Consider the following 24,604-nt stretch of genomic DNA (forward strand, 5'->3'; position numbering starts at 1 on the left):
TTTGCAATGGTATGTGTATGTCCAACGGCACTTTTACTGTTTAAGGTTTCTTGTAAGTTTGTAATATTTGCAATGGTATGTGTATGTCCAACGGCACTTTTCCTGTTTAAGGTTTCTTGTAAGTTTGTAATATCAGATATAGAATGTGTATGAGTCTTATCTGCTTTTATCTCTAATGTTTCCTTAAGACTTGGTATTTGGTTAATATAATGTATATGAGTCTTTTTAGAATATTCGTTTTCAGCTCTTGTCACTTCACTTGACATTTTATTGTCAACATATGTTTTGTCTGCTAGTTCAGGATGAGTATGTTCTTTTGTTGCATAAGCATTGTTAGCTCTTTCTTCTTCTTTTGCTATTGCATCGTCTACATATTCTTTGTCAGCTTTGTTGTCAACATCTGCTTTCAAAGAAGTTCATTTAAAGGTTTCTCGTTTAAAGTTCCTTTTGTTGGATTTATACAGACAGTATTGTTCTTATTGTCTTGAAATAGAAACTCATCTGTTATAGGGTTTAATGTCAGTTTTAAGTCACCCCCTTTCAATGACTCAGATATCTTAGAATAGTTTGAAAAGTTTGTTGTGTTCTTATTTAGAGCTTGCATAATGAGTTGTCGGTTGTGTTGTATTTCTCTCATAGACGCTGTTTCATTTGACATTTTTATTCTAGATAAAATATGCTTCCAATAGAAAAAGAAAATTCTAGAGTTGCTACAACTAAACATTAGATGAACTTTTTTACTAATGTCGGTCAAAAGTTTGAGACAGATACCGTAAAGCATGAAGGCTATCGTTTTGACTACCCATTAAGATGGTTAAGAGACCCATCTGTCACAAAAGCTATTGGCTTTCGAAGAATAAAGTTTGTGTCTGTAGAAGATAAAAGTTTTCCATTTATTGTAAGGTTTCATATAGATTATACATCTGAAGGGCAACGAAAAATGTGGGAAGAAATTGAGCTAATACAAGTTGACCTCTCATCTTCTCTACAGACTGCATTAAAAATATAGAAGATAAAATAATTCATGTTATGCAAAATATGCTGATGAATATGCGAATACCGATAGCACACTTTATGTGAGAATTGTATATGACAAACAAAATTCACAAGTGTCATTTCAAATCTACGAAGACAATCCAAATAAAGACGAACAAATATATACAGAATTCACTGCAATGTCATGGTATTATTTGCAAAGAATGTTAAATCAGAAAGTTGAACCTCCTTTAGCAAATATCTACAGTCGATATGCAAGAGATGAACCATATTTATTTAAAGATGTTTTCGACCAGATGCTATTATTGTTCATGCTTCATTTTCTGGCGCCCAAAACTTTCTTATGCTTGGCAAATGACTTTTACGAAAAACCTACAAAGTTATACGAACCACCAAGTGGAAGTATTTCAGACTTTCAAGTATGGTTTACTACAGATGGAAGAAAAAGAATAATTCCATTATACCATGCGTTTACTTAGAACTTAGTTTCATATACAACTACTATCGAACGATAAAATATAACTTTTTAATATACCGGTTGTGGTTGCCAACTTGACTGTGGTGCAGGTTCAGGCTGTTGTATTACAGGAGCTTGTTCTTCTGGTTCAGGGTCTTTAGGTATAATACCAACAACTGACCTACTCTTTTACCAATATTTTTGACACCGTTCCATACTCCTCTTCCGACAGATTTTATTTCATTCCATATACCTCTTCCAACATTTCGAAAGAAGTTTCCTATCTTACTGAAGAAACCCATTTTACTATATGTAAAATCTAATGTCCGCTAGTCTCTTACGTTTCCTGTTGAGTTCCATAGCATTCTTTAACTGGAGCTCATACATTCTGTTTCTCCTCTGGTAGAAAACATATTCTGGTCAACTCCTGTGTTCGCGTCATCTGCATAAAGTTGTTTATATCCCACTTCAGGGTTTGTATAAAATCTTTCCATCTCATATTTGCATACCATGGTGGCAAACCTAACGCAGCGTCATTTGACATGGCAGTTTGCATTTGTACATCTGTTGGCACTTGACCATAGTTTGCCATTGCAGTTTGTATTCTAACTTCATTTGGAATATTCTCTGGGTTTGGTTGTCCAGGTTGCTGTGCATTCGCTAAGTTCTGTGCGTCCATTTAATATTAGATAAAATATCTCTTACGAGTACATATGCTGAACATTTGCAGGCATTGGTTCATCTTCATATTCTCTGTACTTTTCTGCCACGTCAAATAATAAATGACACAATGGAAAAACCTAAAACAAGTAGTCCTATTTCAAACCACATTTACTTACTAATAAAATTTCTTTGTTATGACACTTTCTCCAGTTTTAGGACCTCTCTCATATTCTATCTTGTCATATATAAACTCATAGTCATGTATGTCCTCTAACCATCTCATAACGGTTTCCAAACCAATTTTATCGGATGTAAAGTAAAAGCATGGATGGTTATGTATAACGTCTAAGTTTCTAAAGAGTCTCTCAAAGTCCAGTCTACTTGGTATTGAAAATCCATGTGTTATAGAACGGCGGGTCCACTATAAAGAAAACATTTTCCTTGTCTTTATATTTTTCATACAACTTGTCCAATGACATCTCACAAACTCTAATACCCTCAATATATTTTTCTATGTCCTCTTTGAAAACATTTGTATAGTTAAGATATAAAACTTTTGACATAAGTGTTTCAATGTCATGAACTTTATAGCACCACTAATAATAGTCTAGCAGATATACTATCCATCCTATATATTCTGCTTTTTCAAAACCTCTCTCACAATATTTTTTATCTAATGGTATATAGTTCCATCTTACCTTATAGGTATCTTTCTTTTAACTCTTTCAATATATTGTTTTGTTGGAATATGTTTGAGACGGTCATATAGTTGTCGAAGTCATTGCATATAATCTTTGAGTCAGGAAATACGGTATGACATAAATGGGATATATAGAAACTTCCACCGGACAAATCTACAAATGTTAGACCATTCGGTAGTTTTTCTTAAGTTCTCTCAATATAATATATTTTACATCTACTCTTATTTCCAAAGAACGGTAACGGCGGTTTTGTAAAATTCATTTATATATAATAATAAAAATGTTTTTACCAGAAAAGTGACAGAAAAGTGACAAAACATGAAAACATATATAATTTGTGAAAAGTGACACAAAAAGTGATATTTTAAAAAGCGACACCATTAATATGATGTAAATAACAACGGTTTTGGTTTTGTCACCGGCTGATCGGCTGGGGTTCGGTCCTCCTCTTGGGTCTTGGGCAAAATTTCTTATGGGCTAGAGGGCGCAACGCGCCTGGAAGCCCTCCGAATAAAAACTTCATTTATACTAAACATCTTCGGGGCTAGAGGGCGCAACGCGCCTGGAAGCCCCACTATCTTTTTTTTTTATTTCTGTTATATTTGTTTTCGTTTGATAATCAATAAAAGATTAACGGATTATATTAATATAATAATGCAAAGTTATATACTAATCATGTATATATCTTACTCCAAAGTTCTTTCAATGAAATTGTAAGGAAGGAAAAATGATAATTAAATTTAATAAAATTATTAAAAATGTTCTATCTACAATAAATATGTCAAGGTACTATGGCCGAGTGGTCTAAGGCGGTGGATTCAAGTCCCACTACGCAAGTGCATGGGTTCGAACCCCATTGGTACCAATTTTTTTAATTTTTGAGTTTTGCTCACACAAATAACTTTTTAGTTATTTTGCATACATAAATAAAACTCATTACAAGAAATAAAAAATTTATTTTACGCAAAATCGTAGTATAATATCAAATATTGATGTCAATTTAGTTAACAATCTGATTATCATCAATCCGAGTTAAGTATTATATTTTCGTGTATATCACAATTTCTCATTCCGCTTCAGATCCTAAACAGATTTAGCAAAATGTAATCAAAAAAACTATGTTATTAAGAAAAACAAACGTTATATCATGTTATTTTTTAAAACAAAAAACTATATAAGATCTAAAAGCATGGCATATTTTTCTACAGAAATGCAAATTAAATTTGCAATATTGCGTTAAATCAGCAACATTTCCTCTTTGGAATATCACTACCAATCTGGAATCTATTTAGTATATCATTTTCGTCTTCGCGAATGAGCCTTTCGTCGTCAGCAATCGTACGCATTAATTCCTTGATTCCAATACCATTTTTTGCTGATGTTTCGACAAATAATTGTGCGTTAATATCTTTTGCATATCTTTGACCTTGTTCAAAAGGAACTTCTCTTTTATCTTCGAGATCGCATTTTGCTCCAACTAAAATTGTGATGATATTTGGTGGGGCGTTACTTCGTAGTATTTCGTGAAATTCATTCAAGTCATCTAGTGTTCGTAGATCAGATATATCGTATACCAAAATTGCCACTTGAGCATTTCGGAAGTAAATTGGTACTAAAGATCGATACTTTTCTTGCCCAGCAGTATCCATTAAGGCAAATTTCACAGATATTCCTTTGGAGTTTTTGACTGAAATTGTTGTATTTGCTGCTCCAATTGTTGGTGAACTAAAATCATCATACATATTGGATACTGCATATTGTACAATACATGTTTTTCCTACACCACTTGCACCAAGAAATATAACTTTAATTAGATCCATTTCTGTTTGTTGTTGTTATTGAGGGTCACTTTTTCAAAAAACAATAACAATGCCAATACTTCACTTTATGATTTGTTGTTTATGATTAGCTAGTGTGAATGAATTTATTTTGCTGTTGATGCAGATTTCAAAAAAAATTTCAAATCGTAAACTAAGTTTGTTTTGATAGATATATGAATCAAGTAAAGTCAATGAGTTAAAAAAATACAGAGTGAATTCATTCACGAAAATATTCGATGAATTATTGATTCATAATTTTCTTTTTCTGTTTCGTATTCACATGTGAAACATGAGGAATTCAATAACAGAGAGAATACTCTATTATTTTTTCCCAGAAATAGAGAAGCTTGAAATTGAGCGAATAAAAAATCAAAATTATCATCGATATAGAATTGATAGTAGCAAATATTTGATAGATTATATCTTCGTATTTAAAATGTCTAATAAATGAAAGAAATTCATTAAAAAATGTTTCGAAATTTCGAAATTCATGATCAAAACTGTTTTATATGAAATTAAATAGGCCAATTCCATATAATACATTTATAGATAACGCTTTACGAGTGATTATATTGGAGTGATTGTGAAATTATTTCTCAATTTAAATTGAAAGAAAGTGATGTGTCAAAATTTGTATTATACAGGAAATAATATTATATTTAAATTGAAAAGTGTGATGAGACTTTAGAATTGATTTTTTTTGAATTTAAAAACCGATAAGAATATTTAATACTTTATAACTGTAAAACAAATCATGAGTTGTTCTAATAGTATTTTGGAATTTTTAAATTCAATTTTAAATTTTTTTATCCAATATGGTTGTACATCTGTCCGATAATAGTTTGAAAAATTACGGTGTTGGATACACTAATGTCTGAATTTTGAATAAAGATTGTAATAAAAAGTTATTTACAATGTTGACACATTGCTGTTAAAAATAAACAAAAAATTGCCGGACCACATAAAATCTGAATTGAATCAAATAATTTCTGTTGACTTCTTTTAGTAAAGTTCTCAAATTTGTTTTAAAAATATTTTCATAGACAAAATATCTCAATACCGCAATGATTGACAATAAACTTGTTCAAGAAATCATCAAAACTAGATCTTACAATAAGCACAAGAGGACGAGTTCCCAGAGCATTAGAGACCACGAACAAATTTCAAAGAGGATCTTTAATGTTGGCGTTATGCTGGATTTTGTAACAGCGTTCTTTGAGAAGAAATTAGGGTCATATGTTACTGTATTCTCATTGCTTGAAATTGCAACCAAGGTTTCCATCAAAACTAAAATCAAACTTGACAGGCTCGCTAAAAGGAACAGAACTGCTCTTCTGTGCTGGTTTGCGGAGCATTGGAACAAAGTTTATCCTCATTTATTTCAGTCTGATGAAACTTCTGATGATCACCAATTCTCAAATCCAAATCAAGACTCATGTGATCCAGAACTAAGTATATACATTCCTCCAGAAAGCATAAAGCTATTAGAGGTATTAGATATTAGTAGGCTTCTTAACTAGATATTGATTTGTCGAATTTTAATTCGACATGTATGAAAGAATATTTCTTTCATGAGTATGAAATATATATAATTTGTAAAATATAAATAAATTTATTAAAAATCGGATTCCTGAGTTTTCCTAATTTTTTCAAAAAATAGAAAAATCAAGTATTAATACCTATCGTAAATTAAATAATATATCATATAGAGGATAACTGATTAATTGTAATTATCTCGTTCAAATCTCAATATTTTTTTTACATCGAAAAAATGTAAAAATAAAAATATTTGTTGTTAAAATACATCTTTCTAAATGAATGATAGAATGCCAATATAGTTTTGCACGTTTTTGCTTTAAAAATAGTTAATGAATATTTTATTTTTTGAAAAAATATTGAATATTTTCGATTTGATTAATGAATATCATGCCATATTACTTAGTAATTGCCATTGATTATGTCATTCATAACTTGAATTATGCTTTTCGTAAAAATTTCCCGAAATATTGATATTTTTTCGAGAAATGAGTATCATGACCATTTCCAATATTAGTTAAGTCTGAAAAAACGAATCAATTTGCTTCCTTTTTAAAGGTAATAAAAAACCTATAAAAGAAGTTTTGAAAAATTGAATTGTCAAAGATTTTGTAACTCTCACAAAATCATAAGATTTTGAAAATCTTGGTATTCAATTTTCATTCCTTTTTTCTATGATTGTCAAAAACGATCAGTACAATCTTCTGCAAATGATATAAATTATTATAAATCAGCAATTCTGTTTTAAATTTTTTGAAGTATAATTTTTGTTGAATTCTAACAATTCATATAGAATACTGATAAGTTATTCTATAATTAGAGTAAGTTTTTATTGATTTATCCATAAATTCGACATGATTATTAATTGAGATAAAACCATAATTACAAAAAGTGACAAATCATAGAATTCAGACTCTGTAAACATTCTTACATTTTAATTCATGAAATTTAACATATAAACTCTACATTTGAAACAAACCTAAAATTGTTGTAAACAGAAATTCATCAAAAGTGACACCTCAGAAAAGCTAAAATATTGAATTTTTGGAACTTTTGATAGAGCACGTTTTTAAATATTAATTAAAGTAAATGTATATTTTGTAAAGATTCTTTTTAATAAAAAAAATAAAATTTTGAAGAAGAACACAAAATCTTCTGAAAAATAATATCACATAAACTCATATTATTTTCTAATATATAACTATTTTATATAAAAATCAAATTCAATGATCTTAAAAGCGAAGGATAAACCTCAAAATTTACGAATATAATGAGTGGGAATATAATGCTTATCTATCATAAAACCATATGAAATATTAATTTTTTCTTTACGCCTAATTTTTGACGACAATTAGCAAAAAATGTTAAATGTTAACACTCAGTCCATTTGAATATGAAAAATAAAATTGACTTTGATTAAATGTTTTTATTTATCATGCAATTCTTCTTGCGACCAAAGATTTGAATAAAATTTCAAAAAATAAGATAGCTTTAAAAATAATATACGGTAGTGTTTACTAATAGATGAATAGTATATAAATTCTATTAAAATGGATTTGATCCAAAAAAATATATAAAATTTGATCATAAATAAAATCGTTTTAAATTACTTCTTCATTTAAATTATAACAATTATTTTTGGTTTTATATTTTTTTGGATCAAATCCATTTTAATAGAATTTATATACTATTCATCTATTAGTAAACACTACCGTATATTATTTTTAAAGCTATCTTATTTTTTGAAATTTTATTCAAATCTTTGGTCGCAAGAAGAATTGCATGATAAATAAAAACATTTAATCAAAGTCAATTTTATTTTTCATATTCAAATGGACTGAGTGTTAACATTTAACATTTTTTGCTAATTGTCGTCAAAAATTAGGCGTAAAGAAAAAATTAATATTTCATATGGTTTTATGATAGATAAGCATTATATTCCCACTCATTATATTCGTAAATTTTGAGGTTTATCCTTCGCTTTTAAGATCATTGAATTTGATTTTTATATAAAATAGTTATATATTAGAAAATAATATGAGTTTATGTGATATTATTTTTCAGAAGATTTTGTGTTCTTCTTCAAAATTTTATTTTTTTTATTAAAAAGAATCTTTACAAAATATACATTTACTTTAATTAATATTTAAAAACGTGCTCTATCAAAAGTTCCAAAAATTCAATATTTTAGCTTTTCTGAGGTGTCACTTTTGATGAATTTCTGTTTACAACAGTCTGGATACATAATTCCGATTTTAGATGATTAAATTCCCATACAAAATTTCATTTGCCATAAAAACATTTTCTGCCTACTTAATGTTGATTCAAAAACACTTATCTATATTATTAAAGATTATTTGCACCATCCAATCAGTTCAATATATTGGTTTGATTCCGAAATTGAAATTTTGATTCAAAAGAATCATTTTGCAGATATGATTGTCATTACCATTGAGAAATAAATGTCGATAAGAATGATTTTAAGGAGATTGGGACAAAGTTGCAATTCGGCACTTTTTGTAAAAAAAATGGGGTCATACTCATAATGAATAGAGACTTATAGCCAAGTCTTGATATCATGCAGGGAGAATATACATAGATAAGCAATTATATTTTATAGTAGTAGTATTCAGAAATTCTTACAATTTACAATACAATTTTCAAAAATGGATAAAGACTAATAGCCAAGTCTTGATATCATGCAGGGAGAATATACATAGATAAGCAATTATATTTTATAGTAGTAGTATTCAGAAATTCTTACAATTTACAATACAATTTTCAAAAATGGATAAAGACTAATAGCCAAGTCTTGATATCATGCAGGGAGAATATACATAGATAAGCAATTATATTTTATAGTAGTAGTATTCAGAAATTCTTACAATTTACAATACAATTTTCAAAAATGGATAAAGACTAATAGCCAAGTCTTGATATCATGCAGGGAGACTCTCTACAAATACAAAAATTGATTATCATAAGGAAATACAAATTTATCAATTTTCATGTGAAAATTACATAAATTTGTTCTCCAATAAATAGCAATAATACTTTGAATGTTATATTAAGTAATATAGCTTCAGGTAAATAAGCTTACACTTCAAAAATATACTGTTTATTCATTAATTTTAAAAAAAGTCCAAATTATCTAATCTTGCTTACTCTTCCTTTAAACTTCTTTGTGCCAAATTTAATATTGCCTTCAAAGATGGAATAAGGACATTAGGTTCAATCCTTCGGCTTTCGACAATTTCCAAAATGTGTTGAATTAATTTCAAACATTCATCGTGTTTTGAAGCTCTTTGCTCAACAATCTGATTACCTGCCCTTGTAAGAATTCTTACTGCTCTTTCTTCATTCAAAACATTAGCGACTTGAACCTTAATAATCGCATTTGGAATCACAACAGTGATGAGAGTTATGACGATGTCATCAATGCGCTCATTTTTCTTACCCAAGAAAAATGTTTGCTTTAATTGATGAAAGTGTGATTCCGCAATGTTATTCGTGGAATCACCTTCTCCACGATATAACATTATCCAATGTTCTTTGGTTCTTCTCCATTGTTTATCGAAATACTTCAAAGCGTGCGGTTCTTCTTCTTCTAACATTGTTGTCAAGAACTCATATGTAGTTAGTATACAAGTCTTGGGTATGGTGGCACTGCGTTCCACCTTACCCAGTACTTGTGAATTTGACACTTTACAAAACCGTTAACGTATATTTTACAACATGAACACAAAAACTAACTTAACCTTAAATATTTACAAAGCCGCCAACAATTTCACCTCACTATCGTTCTCACTAACAACTTCACTAATGTTCTCATAAATTTTCCTCAATATCTTCATCATCAGTGTTAACCCTATTGTAGTCATACTTGAAGCCATAAACTTTCTCTAACTTCTTAACGTACAATTTACATAACTTACCTTCGTCATCGTATGGTTTAATGATATAACTATTTCTATCTTTATACACAGTCAATGAAAAGTCAACTGGTCTCGGATGTATTTGAAAGAACATGTTATGCTCAGGAAGGAAGAATAAATGTTTAAATATATGTTTGTTATATGTTTTGATTTGTATGAGTTGCTTTTGTTCTGTCATTACATCCAAATAAAATAAAAATAATTTTAAAAAATAAAATAAAAAATAAATGATATCACCACCCTCACACGTATGAAAACATAGCACAAAAATAAATTTAGGTGAAGTGGTGAGATCTCACCTCTTTTTTCACCTGTTTTTTCACCCTGTTGAATTCATTGCTTTATAACTCTCTTCCTTGGTTTCTTTTTAGTTGCTTTCTTCACGTCTGTCTCCAACTTGACTGTCTTTCTTCTTCGGCCGTAATGATACCAGTTACTTCCACCAGTCAATGGGTCAAATGGTCTTTCGTAAGGGTTTCCATACATTCCATAGGGACCATACGGAAGAACTACTGGTGGAGAAGAAACATTTTCTTTAGTTCCATCGACTCTATTTAAATGCATTGTTTCACCTTTCATCTGGTCATTAAAGTCTTTTGCGTGTTTTGCAAACTCATCGTCCTTTCCTAAAGCATTTTCTGACTCAGTCGCAACCAAATTGGATGCTTTATTTATGAGCCCTATTTTATTTAATCTTAACTTCTTTGCAACCCAGCCTCCAATCTTTCCTTTATTTGCGTCTAATGTCTTCGAAACCCTTCCTCCACTCATTTTATTTACTGCGTCATAAGCTCCAAGTGCTTTTGCTCCAAATGCTAATGCTTTTGTTCCCATTGCGCCTAAAGCTGCCCAAGCTACCATTTACACCATATTAAAATCATCTCTCTTCAATATTATCTCATAAAAGTTCTCGTTACTGGAGAAAGTCAATGAAACATAAGCGTTCTCACGGGCTTCGCCCTCACAGCTTTGCGGTCTATCTAACTTCTTTCTTATCTCATCTATTCTCAATAAAATGTCTGAACAATTGCTAACATCTTCTACAACAGTTATTTCATCATGAACGACCTTTAAGAACAAGCTCATTTAATATGCTATTAAAATCATCTCAATAATGAGTCCATCCTTTCCATCTTTAGGTAGCACAACATCTTTCATTGAAGAAGGTTCGACAAGTCTTATGTTAAACTTACTGACAAAGTTTGTTATACTATAATGCTTCGGCGGCGAATACATGTAGTTTGAAAGACATAATATAGATTCTTCAGCAAATTCACTTATACTGGATTTTATAACAATGTTCTCACGAGACCAAATACCACCAATTGACAATCTTGTAAGCAATCCTGCTGAACCTTCTACTGTAAACGTCGATGGTAACATTCCACGAAGGTCATCTATTGACATCTTTGAGTCACTGAATTTAAAGATTTTCTTAAAGCAATCGTCATTATCTAACCATGCAATAGCTTTGAAGTTTTCATTCGAATATACATATCTGCTTCATTAAATGTAAAACCTGACTTTCTTTGCAGAGACGATTTTAAAATCTTTAAAATTTGTTTTAAAATTATATGCTATGGTAACTTCTGAAGGTAATGGATGCCCTTCTGCTATAAGTTGTTCTTTCAATACCGTTTGAAGCTTTGTGTTAAAAACTTTCATGTCATCTCCTGTATCTAAGTTCACATACACAGCAACAGGGAAACTATCTTGCTTCTTTGTTCATCATTATATCTCAAAACATTAAAGTTCTTCAATAATATTGTCCTTCCTGCTGGAATACTTCGAACCTGTCTGATTTCAATAGCTTTCTCACCTCCTACATACTCTACCAGTGTCTTGGATATTCATAAGTATACTGACTTTCTTGAATTTTGGTTGGTTTCATCATAACGTGTTCATAGTATATCTTTATATTCTTGTCAGTTAGACTCGGTGCTATGTTCTGAATATTTCTGACTTGCATTTTTAATGGAGATAAAATGAAGCATTTAATACATGACGTAGATGAAGACATGAATGAAACTACAGACAAACTTAACTCTTCTCTTATTCTTCCTTTCAGCAAAGATTATGAATTCTGTTCAAATGGTATGTATTTCTATTGTGGAAAGATGGGTTCAGGTAAGACATTTAACCTCATTCGTCATATACTCATAACAAGCGTTTAGGAAACGACTCTTACTATGACCAAATCATTATATCAGCAACTTCAGACTCTATGGATTCAACAGCGAAAACATTCATGAGTAAAGTTCAAGCATCTGTCGTTAAAGTTCCAGATAGCGAACTCATTGAATTTCTTCAACGTTACATTCGACGTAAGCGAAAATATTATGCTATTGTAGAGTTCATACAGTCAGGAATGCAAAAGACTTCAGAAGAGATGGAAAGAATTATTGACAAACACCACTTACGTCAGTACTCAGGAGTTTACGATATGAAACGACTGACAAACTACATTCTATCAAAACTTTCAAAATACCCCTTCAAAAAGTATCCTTCAAACACTCTGCTCGTTTGTGACGACTTCGCCGGAAAAGGTTTAGTGTCAAAGCCTGACTCACCATTAGCTAACATCATAACTAAAGTCAGACATTACCATTTAACTGTAGCAATACTTATGCAAACATGGCGTTTTCTTGCTTTAAACATAAAACGTCTCATAACTGACTTCGTTATCTTCAAGGTTTCTCACGTTATGATATTGAACTCATTTGGAAACAGTCAGGTATAACATTACCTTTTGAAGAAATTTGGGAAGCATATAAGTCTCTCATCTCTCCTCGTTCATACCTTGAGATTCATATCATGACTAATACCATTAAAGTCAAAAATATTCCATGGGAACGACCAACATTGTTTTAAAGTTTAACCTTCAATTGACTGATGGTAAACAAATTCCATGCATCTCTGTCGCCATTTCTGTTAATATTTTTGCTGTCATTCATATCATCCACTTCCCCATCCGTTAGCTTTTGAGGATATGGGTTAGAATAGCTGTTCTTAAATGAAGGCTTTTCACCTTTTAGCGCATAAACTCTATAACTTTCTGCATACTTTATGTTTGAACCTCCTGAGCCATCATTGACATAAATTTTTATAGGCTTCCACCCTTTGTTCATATTCCTGCTTCTTCCCTTTGCTCTTTTTCAGTAGTTCTACATCTTTATACACAGCTCCTGTCTCAGTGAATTCAACAATATTTTCATTCGTTAGCTTTACATTCAAACCCTTGTCGAGTATATTGTTCATTTCATACATATAAAAGGTTTTTTATTCTATATGAAATGAGAAGCAAATCCATCTTAGCTGGTGCTGTTAATGTTCCAATTGAACCAACATCAAATGTTGACTCACGAACGACAAACAATATTGTCATAAAGAACTATAGTCCAGAGTGTTTGAAAGAAAAGAACCAGAGCTGAAATCCGTGAATTTAAACACAGCTTCAAACGCTAACGCTACATCAGATGTTAAGTTAGAGTATCCACCACTGGACCAAATTCTTTCAAGAGAAGCCAACGACAACCCTTACATAAATGTTCAAACAAATCCTTCAGATAACGTAGACCATTACCTTCTTCAGTTATACCAAACAATTTTACTCAAAGACGATAAGAAGCTTTTGATAAATCTTATAAGTAAGAACCAAATAATTCTAACAAAGGAGGACCTTGAAAATGTTATATCACGAATAACAGGGAAACAATGTGTCATTGACTATCTCGACCCTGAAATCGAATGCTGTGGTCAAACGCCAATATTCATGAAAAATAGGTAACATCCGCATCATTGAAACACCAGGTACTCCAGAGTGAGTTTAAGTATAAATATTCGAATGAATATACAAAACTTTCAACAGAATATAACTTTGTTTGAAATATGTTTTAGTAAATTAAAGCAGTCAGGAGGGCTCTTTGAGCCATCTTGGCGCTTTGCGCCGTCAGTCAAAAAAATTTCAAAGTTAGCAATTTGTAATATATCTATCCAAAACTTCTTCAACAGTATCGAACTCATCTTCATAATGCAAACCTAATCTTATTGACTTGGTGCAGTTTTCACTAACACAATATTTTCTGTTCTCTTGACTGACATAACTAATTCATTTGTTTCATCAAACAGCAACAACCAAAGTTCATGACCTAATACATAACATTCATACTTTATATTTTTAGCTCTGAGTTCTCTTGTAAGCCGTTGCATTTAATATTTTTCTAAAAGTCAACTTCAACAGTCATTCGCGCTGGTGCCTTCAGTTCTACAGGCTCTCCTTGAAAGTCAACAAGTCTGAATTGCATGTCTTTCAAATTATGAGGACTAATGCGAACCCATTTACCTAAATGAGTTGCTATGACAGGAACGTTTGGAATGAACATTGAATTGACTGCATAACAGAAAGACTTATATTCTACTGAACCTTTACTATTAACTCCTGAAATACCTGTGACATTAGCTATTTTAGACTCAATGTATAAACAATTACCATAACATACGTATGGAACAGATTTCATCTCAATCGTTTTGTCAACACTTTTCAAAGGAAATGTCATATGGTATGCACCCAAAAAAAGTTGTACTCTATGACTCATTCGTGTTATCTTAAACTCCTTCGCATAACTGAACTTCAAAACTCCTGCAATAAGTTTAACATTCATTAAGTTTTCTTCGTTATCCTTGTTTATTGTAGTATTTATGAGAGCATTTAACACTCCAGCTAATGTTTCCATCTTATATTCTACATTATTGTGAAATCTTATTTCATGCTTCTTTCCATCTATTTCAAGCTCCATGAAATCTGTTTCGTCAGTTATAACGAATGAAGCAATAGTATTAAAGTCAACCATTCTGAATGCAAGTGGCTCATTCTGTAGACCTAAGTTTGTTTGTAGTTTTACTGTTCCGTATTCGTTCGGGTCTGTACTTTGCAAATAGAACAACATTTTATTCTCATTAAAATATGAGTATAGCTGCATATGCGTATGAAGCTGACAGAGCTAAACGTTTATATTTTGGTCAATACTCTTCACACTTTGACAAATATATTGTTATTTCTGATGGAAATACTGAGAAATACATAACATGGAAGGACTATGAAAAGTTTGACCCTATTTTAACTCCATGCACTATGCCATTCATTGTAAATGGTGAAGTTGTCATGAAGAACGACACAACCGTATATAGGTCTGTTTATGAAGCATTAGAATATATGTTGAATCATAACCCAAAAAGATTTGACCCAAGCACTACACCATGTGCAATGCCTTTTATTAAGGACGGTGAAATCATAAGAGTTCCGGATTCAACGGTTTACACAGCTGTTCAAAACAGTTTACAAAACATTTTAGCGAATATCTTTAATTCAGAAACTACAGAAATAAAATTACCATATATAACAGATGCTAAAGAAATTAAATCAAAACGACAACATTATTTACGTCACTTAATGATTTAATGACTTATATCATTAATATATCCTGCACCAACTATAGCATTTGATCCAAACTCGACGGTTTGCAGTGTACCTTTCATAAATGACAGTTCATTAATTACTTTAAGGGATTCGACAGTAAATGAATCATTAAGGCGTCATTAATGAAAATCATTGATTTTAATTCATTCATGAATACATATAATTCTTCATTAATGTTTCATATGCTTCTAAAGAAGGTGAGCCAAAAACTATCGATAAAGCGGTGTATGAAATAAAGCATCAACGACGAAATTGAATTCGTTAACTTTTGACGGTGATAGTTTCGTTAATGACATAACATCGGGGAAAACAATTTTAACGAAAGAATATTTAAAATCTCATGTTAGTGAGTTCGTTGAAATTGAAAAAAGAAGGTGGAATTAAGTTCGATCCACTGAATTTCATTTTCAGCTTAGCGAATGCGGGTGTTAGTTTCGCTGAATGGACAACTATACAGAGTGAAATAAATGCAATATGGACGTTTTGGGGTCAAAAGCGGGAATGGGTGAGCTTGTAAATGCTGCAAGAACATTAGGTGAAACAGGAAATTTTGTAGATGGTTTTAAAAGACTTGTTTCAAATGTTTTAACAAACACAAAGAAATTATTTAGATATACCGTACATAACGACGGATTTTCGAACAGATAGCAACAAACCCTCCGTTATGGCTGCGTTGATGATGGTTAGAGATATAAACCACGTAACGACTGGGGAACGAAGAACATGAACAACAGGATACTGGTCGGGTTATTCGAGACATTAAAAACGTGTATCCTGAAGTTATTGATTTATTTAGAGGAGTTAATGATTCAATTTCAAAACATTCTATAACCCTCGATGAAGAGAATAAATTAACAGATTATATATTCGTCATTATTGCAGAATAATGAAGAGAATAAATGAAGGAATTGGCGATATCATTAATGTCAGCGATGTAATGATGAAAAGAAAATTTTGACTCATTATTTACAAAACCGAAAACAGAATATAGTCTTTATGACGTAATTACCGAATTAATGAAAAAGATTAATGATAATAAGAGTTCTGGCGGAAGAGTTGAATTAGAAGTGAATGAGATAGAAGAGAAATTAGATAGTAAGGCAGATAAAAACCATGTTCATTATATAAGTTCAGACGAACAGATTATAACAGACTACCATGGATATTTAACACGAAGTGATGAAGTGAAGACGGAAGACCCCAATGAAAGAAGATATAAATACATTCGTGCTAAAGGTTATGACATAAGCTGTACTGTACAGTATGACACGGGTAAAGCACCAGAAGCATTTAGTTATAACGATGAAATTTATGCCTCTACTTTCTCTGTTAAAGGTGTATTAGTTGAACCAAGATTTACTTTGAGAGTTAAGTCAAAAATAACGTTTGAAGATGCTATTAAAAGTAAAGCTGACAAAGTTGAACTCGAAGCAATGAACAAAGTTTTGAAATCTCATAAACACAATATCTCCGATATAAATTAACTTCAAGCTACATTAAATAGTAAAGCTGACAAAGAACATACACATAAATCCTTCACTACTGTTAGAGCAGACGACATAATATTGAACTATGATTTGGGTTCAAATGCACCTTTAGAGAATCCGAGTACAAGCGTAAAAGATACTCTTAACAATTTAGATAAGAGTTGCAGGAATATCGAAGATCATGCCAGAAACTTTGAAGCATACGAACTACCAGCAATGTTAGATAAGAAAGCTGACAAAACAGAGCTTCAAACATTAAAGACTGAAATACTTCGAACATTATATCCTGTTGGTTCTATTTATACATCAATGAACTCAACAAATCCAGCAACAGTTCTGGGTTTTGGTACATGGCAGCAGATTGTAGACAAATTCTTATACTCTGCTAACTCTTCAAATCAAACAGGTGGTTCGAAGAAAATTAAAGAAGCAAACCTTCCACCGCACACTCATACAGGAACTACAAACTTTTCTGGTGACCATAGTCACTCATTAAGAGACCATCCATTATACAACTCAGAATATTGTGCTGGCAATGACGTTTTATCTCCAGATTATAACCATTCGGCAAAAAAGACTTTTCGACCAACTGAACCAGGAGGAAATCATTCACACACTTTCACAACAAATCCAACAGGCTCGGGTGCAGATTATATGCCACCATTTGTGACTATATTCGCATGGTACCGCGTTCAATAAACACACTTGAGCCTTGACTCAAAGGATCTAGGCTTACCGCGTTCAATGAAATCTTTAACTTTACATAAATGAGCTTGAAAGAAGTATTCGAACAACATCCATGGAGGTCATTTAAGAAGTTCAATGAAGCTGCAAAGAGTTCGGGATTTACTAACAGAGCTGAAGTTAAAAAGTTCTTTGACAAAAATGTTGTACATCAAACAAAAATAAATCCTTACGACTACTTTTTACCAATTTACTCCAACACTCCTGACGCATACCAATTTGACACTCTCATTCAAAGCAGAAAAGGAGGACATAAACCATTCCTCATCTTCATTAATGTTAACACTCGTAAAGCTTTTGCGTATATAATGAAAAATAAAGGAACTCGTGAAGTGTTAAGAGTTTTACAAAAGTTTGTAGCAGAACATAGCCCAAGTACTTTAACATCAGACCAAGACAGTGCATACCTCAGCAATGAAATCACAGATTTTCTCATTAAGCATAACATAACTCACTACACTACTGAAGACCATAACCATAACATACTTGGCATCATAAACCGCTTCATAAGAACGCTCAGAGATTTAAATCAAGAGCGAGACTTTACCGAAGAAACAATGAAACATTTTCTCGAAGTATATAATTCCTCAACACAATTCTACAACAGGACATACACCAAATTCAATGACACAACAACAAGAAGAAAAGTATATACAAAAGAAACGAAGCCAAACACAAAATATCAGAAATTCAACACAATTTACCCTCATTCCTGGTACAAAAGTTCGTGTAGTTCTTGACGACAAACCGTTGACAAAGAAACGTTTAAGGTTAAGTAGAAACTATTATATCGTAGACTCTACGCAAGGTAATGGATATCTTATAAAAGCTGCTGACGACTCTATTGCGTTTTACCCTCGACATAAATTAGTTGAAAGTAGTAATGGCAAACTTGCTGAAACCATTGACGAAGCAAAGCGAGGAGTGGTTATTGAAATACTTGGCTATAACATAAACGATGACACTTATAAAGTAAGATATGAAGGAGGCGTTGAAGATGTTATACCATCTAAGAACTTGAGAGAGTCAAAGTCAACACATCTGGGACCATTAGAGCGGGAGTACTGGAAAGACAAAAATAAGCCGGAAAGAATAAGAAAATTCTTCTAAACTTTTTCATTAGATGTAAATCAGACATGAATGAGAACAGTCATGATATCATTAATGGTACCATTTATTTTTATCATAAATTTACACCAAAAATAAATTTAGGTGAAGTGGTGAGATCTCACCCGTTTTTTCACCTCTTTTTTCACCCTCATGAAAATTCATGAATTTCCTTAAGATAGAAAAAATAAAGTTAGTTTTATTTTTATTTATTTTTTTTTATTTTGTATAAAAGATATGATTTCAACAATCGGCACAACAACAATTCAAGCCACAAACAGCACCAAACTCGCTAGTCATGAATCCTACGTCAATGTTGGTAGAGATGAAAAACTTCATTCCTTCTTCATATACTTTCGAAACAAAAATCCAAAGATAAAGCAAGAACTGTTAACAAGTAATTTAGACTGTACCGCACAGGATGAAGAAAATGAAGAATATCTTTATGACATGCAGGACCTCATCGACCATTTACCTAAACTACCTGAAATTCAGCAACAAAAACTAACCATTCCCGAATTTGACGAAATTGAAGTCAAAGCAACTGACTCGGTAGAAATAAAGAAGTTCATACGAAAGGTAAACTATGAGTTTCTAGGATATCATTGTAACCATAAAGTTATGGACAAAGATTGCGACATGGTTTATAAAAATATTTCTGACCTTTACAAATCCGAAGAATTTAAGACATACGACAACTTTGTTTCATTAGTTGCAAAATGTGTATGGCAGATAAGAGATAAAGATAGAAGAGGTAAGGTATGGAATGAACAGATAAAACCAGCAGCTTTTGAGTTAAAGAAAACCATTGACGCCTTAGTTGTTCTAGCTGGTTTTATTTCAATGTATAACGCAAAAATGATGCCGCAATGTTCAAAATGTAAAGCAGCAATAAGAAAATATAACTACTCAGTCAAAGAGTAGAAAGAATGCGAAACGACTATGCAGACTTAAAGAAAGAAACAGAAAAGCCAGCAGAAGATAAAATGGATATGTTAACATTTCTTAATAAAAACTATTCAACAGCAGAAGATTTCCTTCTGTCTGACGTCAAGAAGAAATATAAAGAGACTTTCGGCATGATTAAAACATTCGATGTACTAAAAGAAGAAATAGAAGCTACGAAATTGTTTAGGATTTCAATATACATCGTACAATTCATGTAAAACGCTTGTGAAAAAACAGGTGAGAAAACGGGTGAGATCTCACCTATTCACCTAAACATTATTTTTGCTGAAAATGACCAAATTTCATGAATTTTCATAAAAGATAAAAATAAAGTTAGTTTTTTTTTATTTATTTTTTATCTTGTATGTAAAGACAGTAATGTCAAACATTGAGTTTGAAACAGTAAGAAAGATTGACAATGACACCAAAGTGGTTAGAATTGGTGATTTAACGTAAGATACTGTAAGAAATACAACAAATATTCTTTGTCAGACATTATAACACGTTCTGGAAAGAAAACAAAGGACTGGGTTAGAATTGCTTCTACTCAGAAAATTTTGACAAGAAATCCTGAGCTCATGATATCGGTAAGATTCTATGGAACTACAGCATATCTCATTGACAAAAGTCTTATACCAATAATTCTTCTGTGGATTGACCCTGTTGTTGGATATAACTTCATAACTTATGGTTCATTCGATACGGAACGTTGCAGTGAAGGCTTACTTTACATCGTTCAGAACCGAAGGACTTCAATACAAAGAGATATAAGATAGGAAGAACATATAATATAACTCAAAGATATGACAGTACAGTCAATAGAGTCAAGGTTGTGTTCGTTAATGATATGAGAGCCGCAGAAACAGAACTACTCGAAAAGTTTGAGAAAATGTATGGTGCTCCCATAAAAGGTAAAGAAACGTTTGAAGTAGATGAGATAGATAAAGCTATAAAATTATTTGACGAAGTTGCTGAAAAATACATGTAAAGCGTTTATTTTTGTCTTTTGTGAAAGTCAGAAAATAACGCTAATTTTTTCCTAACAAAAATTTTTATCTTGTTGTAAAGACAGTAATGTCAACATCAGAGAACACAACAACTGCTATCGTTCATGAAGCCATAAATGAAGAATACGAGTACATACAGTATAACAAACAGTTACGTCTCATTCGTTCAGTCAAAGACGATATGTACCAAATGCAAAGTATAATGAATGCTCTTCGTTCTACAAAGCAAGCATATCATTGGTTTGAAAACCAACAGACAAAAGAACTTTTAGAAGAATTTCCTCATATGATTGCTTTGCAGAATGAAGAGATTCCGTATGAAAATCGCAAGAATTTGGCTCCTTGTTTGAAAGGTTATTATGTTCATAGACTTTTAGTAAACGCTGTAGCAATGTGGGCTTCACCTCGTTATGCTTGTTATATTTTCATGATGTTAGATGAACTATATAAAGCAAAAGATGAAGTCATTGAATCCAAAGACAAAAGCATACAGAAAAGAATACCACGTTCAGTACCAAAAGGAAAGGAAAAGAGTTATAGGTATATGATATATACTGAAGAATTGGAGAAAGAAGAAGATAAAGATATGGTTATGTTGCATTTAGTCAGAAGAAACAACAAGAGCTTTTATGACTTAGCTAAAATATATAAATCTGACAGAAACTGGTTCTATCGTGAAAACTTACCGATTTCAATGACACCGAATGAGCAAATAAAGGAAATTGTCAAAAATACTCTTCCTCAAACACACTATGACATCAAAGGTTGCACAATACTTACATTCAAAGAAGACTTAACATTACTGAAGGAAAAAATAACAGAATATTTCGATAACTTCAAAGAGGAAGAATGAAGTCACGACAACATTAACGATGAAGTCACGACAACATTAACGAAGAGAGAATGAGGTGAAAAAAGAGGTGAAAAACGGGTGAGATCTCACCTCTTCACCTAAAATATATTTTTGTGCTATATTTACACTCATTTACGAAGAAGTCATGAATCCTACGTCAATTATGTTCGACACATTGATAACATTAACGATAACATTAACGATAACATTACGATAACATAACGATAACATTAACGATAACATAAATGCTCCATGTCAATTATGTTCGACACTGATAACATTAACGATAACATAAACGATAACATTAACGATAACATTCATTTTTGCATTAATCCTGCTGTATTGTCAAAATGTCATGTTGTCATCATTTTTCAGAGAAGTTAATTAACCTGGTGACATGGTGACGTGGTGACACCATCAGTTATTCAAAAATATATTTTTGCTTAAATAGCTTCAGGGTCTATTTCTTCAACCATTTCACTTCCTTCGTCAATGTCAATAGAAGCTTCTTCAACCTTTGGTAAGAATTTCTGTATAACATCTTTGTTCGTTATTGTCTTCAGAGATGAAGGATAATATTTCACATTTGTTTCACCCTTCTTATATTCTTTCTGTTCGGAAAGATTCATAGCAATACTGAAGAAGTCAATGTTAGAGTTCTTTATGACAGTATAATGAGTATCTTTGACATTCACGAAGAAACCTTTTGTTTCAAAACTACTGCTAACTCTTGTGAAGTATAACGTTTGCGGTCAATGACAATAGCTAATGGTCTGACATACTGACCAAACTTAGATTCTTTCACAAACTTCTTGTTAAAGATAACATTAACGTTTGAAGCACCATTGAACTCATTCTTGATGACAGTAGCGAGAGCATTGTATGAAAAGAACTTGCAATCTTGCATGTGTTTCATTAAAATAAAAATATTAAATTATTTTGAAAAATAACTTTAAAAAATCTAATCTAATTTTTTCAAAAAATATTTTTTATTTCCTACTAAAGATGTATCGGAAGTTGTCTAAGTTAGAACACTCGGAAATAAAACAACTTCTAACAGAAGCTAACATAGAAGTTGCAAAACATTACGCGACAAACAAAAAAGCACTCGCTGACATTCTCAATGACTACAATGGTGAAATAACTTATGATAGAATTCATGAGTTCATAAATGCAAGAGCATTTCCTTTAAATGACGTTGCTATTGACTTATATCATAGACGTTCAATACCTCATGAAGTAAGGCGTGAGATGTTTGACATAACAAATGCGAACGTTGGTCATACTCGTAAAGCTCTTTCTCATGAAGTAAGGCGTGAGATGTTTGACATAACAAATGCAAACGTTGGTGAAAAAGAAGAAGAGACGACACACTGAAACAACAGAGAAGAGAGATGTTTAAAAGTGCTATAGAACAAGTTCGCAAAGCTAACGATGTCATTCGTTCCATTGACGACAAACCAAAAGAAGGTGAGAGATGGTTAAAGAAAGATGAAGAGAATAGGAAGAGGAATGTTAAGACAGGCAATAGACTCATTGACTTTAACATCGAAGCTTTAGATGAACCAAACAGAGACTACTTACACAAACATTTCGGTAAGGTTTTCATGAGACTCTTAGAGAAGATTAAAATAAACTCCCAACAAAGATGGATGGTATGTTATAAACTTGGTGGAAAGTATGAATGTTCTACGTTAAACCTCAATAATATTGGAACATTACTACATCAGCTCTTGAAGGAGAACTTTATATCAGAGATAGAAGCAAATGCCGCAGGTATTGTTGAAATGCACTATGACTTCTTCTTGACAAACATAAAGAATCTTACTGAAATAAAGATGTATGATTTAACAGAATATGAAGGCTTAACGATGTCAGATGTAAAGAAAGGCAAACCAAAAAAGAGACCATATAGAGATGAAAGCACACTGACAAATGACCAGAAAGCCATTTTGGAAGCTCTTAAGCAAACAGGAAACCCAGCACTTATAGAAAGCTTTTGGAAAGATAATGGTGAAAAGAAGTTTTATAAGAAGAGAAGCGGTCAGTTCTGGAAGTATCTTTGCACATTACCTATAAATCTTGAACGCTACCAAATCTTCAATGAACTGAACAAAAGAACTGCAACACTTATGACAGAAGACAATTGTTTCGTTTATGCTTGCATTCAGGCTGGAGTAAATGAAGAAACTATTGACCACATGAGAGAAGTCATTCGTGTTAGAGACTTTCCTCAAAGTAAAGTACAAGAAATTTCTGACGCAACAGGTATAGCATTTAATGTTACCATTGGTTACTTCAATGACTCAAGATATAATGAAATAAAGAGATACATACCAAAAGAATGTGAAACTGTTCGAACTATTGACCTACTTCTTGTTGAAGACCACTACATGCTAAACGAAAGACTTCCAATGACAACATACTTCGTCAGAAATTACAAAGAAATCTTGAAGGAGTGTGGTGGAATGAACATTGAAAAACAGATGAAAATATATACAAGAGAGAGAACAAATATGTAGTTCGTTATGATAGAACTACACCGCTATGGGATGTTATGAAAACATTGTGGGAGTGCAAATATTTCGAACCTATTTCTTATGGAGAACTTTTCACATATACGACTGACTTATATAAACAGAACCTTGCACCATTTAAAGATTTGACATATGCTCCAAAGTATTGTGTACAACTGAAGAAGAAAGCAGAGTCAAAAGAAGTAAATAAAAATAAGTGCAAGTTCATTCCTGAGCACGTTTTCTTTGCTGACTTTGAGTGTAGTACCGATGGCTTTCATAAAGCTTTTAACATATGTTACGACAGTGAAGATGGTTCAGTGAGTGAAAGCATTTGGGGTCAGAACTGTGCAACAGA

The 24,604-nt window shown here is 31.9% G+C and overlaps 8 protein-coding genes, 1 non-coding gene and 8 pseudogenes across 17 annotated transcripts, besides 8 other annotated features; 10 read left to right on the forward strand and 7 right to left on the reverse strand.

Annotated features, from left to right (window-relative positions):
* Positions 1–158: part of a mobile genetic element that runs on past the window's edge.
* Positions 159–676: 518 nt separating this feature from the next.
* TVAGG3_0201070 lies at positions 677–1,503 on the forward strand (annotated as a pseudogene). The gene has a single exon. A coding segment is annotated over exon 1 (827 nt).
* Positions 1,504–1,522: 19 nt separating this feature from the next.
* On the reverse strand, positions 1,523–1,755 carry TVAGG3_0201080 (annotated as a pseudogene). Its single transcript has one exon. A coding segment is annotated over exon 1 (233 nt).
* A 1,847-nt stretch (positions 1,756–3,602) lies between these two features.
* On the forward strand, positions 3,603–3,682 carry TVAGG3_0201090. The gene has a single exon. It is a non-coding gene; the product is annotated as a tRNA-Leu (tRNA).
* A 267-nt stretch (positions 3,683–3,949) lies between these two features.
* Positions 3,950–4,649, reverse strand: TVAGG3_0201100 (GTPase protein; the record flags this gene model as incomplete). Its single annotated transcript, XM_001327426.1, has 1 exon — positions 4,059–4,637. One exon carries the CDS (start codon positions 4,635–4,637, stop codon positions 4,059–4,061), a length of 579 nt encoding a protein of 192 aa, XP_001327461.1.
* A 1,034-nt stretch (positions 4,650–5,683) lies between these two features.
* On the forward strand, positions 5,684–6,272 carry TVAGG3_0201110 (uncharacterized protein; the record flags this gene model as incomplete). Its single annotated transcript, XM_001327425.1, has 1 exon — positions 5,702–6,157. The coding sequence occupies one exon, from the start codon at positions 5,702–5,704 to the stop codon at positions 6,155–6,157; it is 456 nt and encodes a 151-aa protein (XP_001327460.1).
* An 887-nt stretch (positions 6,273–7,159) lies between these two features.
* Positions 7,160–7,197: a mobile genetic element.
* Positions 7,160–7,197: a terminal%2Cinverted (terminal inverted repeat of Banshee-A3 transposon ID:TVAGG3_0201120).
* Positions 7,198–8,368: 1,171 nt separating this feature from the next.
* Positions 8,369–8,406: a mobile genetic element.
* Positions 8,369–8,406: a terminal%2Cinverted (terminal inverted repeat of Banshee-A3 transposon ID:TVAGG3_0201130).
* A 252-nt stretch (positions 8,407–8,658) lies between these two features.
* Positions 8,659–9,808: a mobile genetic element.
* TVAGG3_0201150 (MULE transposase domain-containing protein) lies at positions 9,335–9,787 on the reverse strand (the record flags this gene model as incomplete). Its single annotated transcript, XM_001327424.2, has 1 exon — positions 9,335–9,787. The coding sequence occupies one exon, from the start codon at positions 9,785–9,787 to the stop codon at positions 9,335–9,337; it is 453 nt and encodes a 150-aa protein (XP_001327459.2).
* Positions 9,809–10,441: a terminal%2Cinverted (terminal inverted repeat of Maverick-1C transposon ID:TVAGG3_0201160).
* Positions 9,809–24,604: part of a mobile genetic element that runs on past the window's edge.
* Positions 10,442–10,969, reverse strand: TVAGG3_0201170 (protein of unknown function, DUF4107 family; the record flags this gene model as incomplete). Its single annotated transcript, XM_001327423.1, has 1 exon — positions 10,442–10,969. One exon carries the CDS (start codon positions 10,967–10,969, stop codon positions 10,442–10,444), a length of 528 nt encoding a protein of 175 aa, XP_001327458.1.
* TVAGG3_0201180 lies at positions 11,198–12,128 on the reverse strand (annotated as a pseudogene). The gene has a single exon. A coding segment is annotated over exon 1 (931 nt).
* TVAGG3_0201190 lies at positions 12,131–12,976 on the forward strand (annotated as a pseudogene). The gene has a single exon. A coding segment is annotated over exon 1 (846 nt).
* TVAGG3_0201200 lies at positions 12,979–13,387 on the reverse strand (annotated as a pseudogene). Its single transcript has one exon. A coding segment is annotated over exon 1 (409 nt).
* Positions 16,601–17,068, forward strand: TVAGG3_0201210 (keratin-associated protein family; the record flags this gene model as incomplete). The annotated part of the gene is made up of 1 exon (XM_051226306.1): positions 16,601–17,068. One exon carries the CDS (start codon positions 16,601–16,603, stop codon positions 17,066–17,068), a length of 468 nt encoding a protein of 155 aa, XP_051111292.1.
* TVAGG3_0201220 (integrase core domain containing protein family) lies at positions 17,839–18,265 on the forward strand (the record flags this gene model as incomplete). Its single annotated transcript, XM_051226307.1, has 1 exon — positions 17,839–18,265. A coding segment is annotated over one exon (427 nt), but the record flags the coding sequence as incomplete, so codon positions are not given.
* Positions 18,440–18,925, forward strand: TVAGG3_0201230 (integrase core domain containing protein family; the record flags this gene model as incomplete). Its single annotated transcript, XM_051226308.1, has 1 exon — positions 18,440–18,925. The coding sequence occupies one exon, from the start codon at positions 18,440–18,442 to the stop codon at positions 18,923–18,925; it is 486 nt and encodes a 161-aa protein (XP_051111294.1).
* On the forward strand, positions 19,160–20,099 carry TVAGG3_0201240 (annotated as a pseudogene). The gene has a single exon. A coding segment is annotated over exon 1 (940 nt).
* TVAGG3_0201250 (KilA, N-terminal/APSES-type HTH, DNA-binding family) lies at positions 20,945–21,709 on the forward strand (the record flags this gene model as incomplete). The annotated part of the gene is made up of 1 exon (XM_051226309.1): positions 20,945–21,709. A coding segment is annotated over one exon (765 nt), but the record flags the coding sequence as incomplete, so codon positions are not given.
* On the reverse strand, positions 22,174–22,586 carry TVAGG3_0201260 (annotated as a pseudogene). The gene has a single exon. A coding segment is annotated over exon 1 (413 nt).
* On the forward strand, positions 22,736–23,701 carry TVAGG3_0201270 (annotated as a pseudogene). The gene has a single exon. A coding segment is annotated over exon 1 (966 nt).

Source organism: Trichomonas vaginalis, chromosome IV (assembly GCF_026262505.1).
Source record: "Trichomonas vaginalis G3 chromosome IV, whole genome shotgun sequence".
In the NCBI taxonomy this organism is placed as follows: Eukaryota; Parabasalia; order Trichomonadida; family Trichomonadidae; genus Trichomonas; species Trichomonas vaginalis.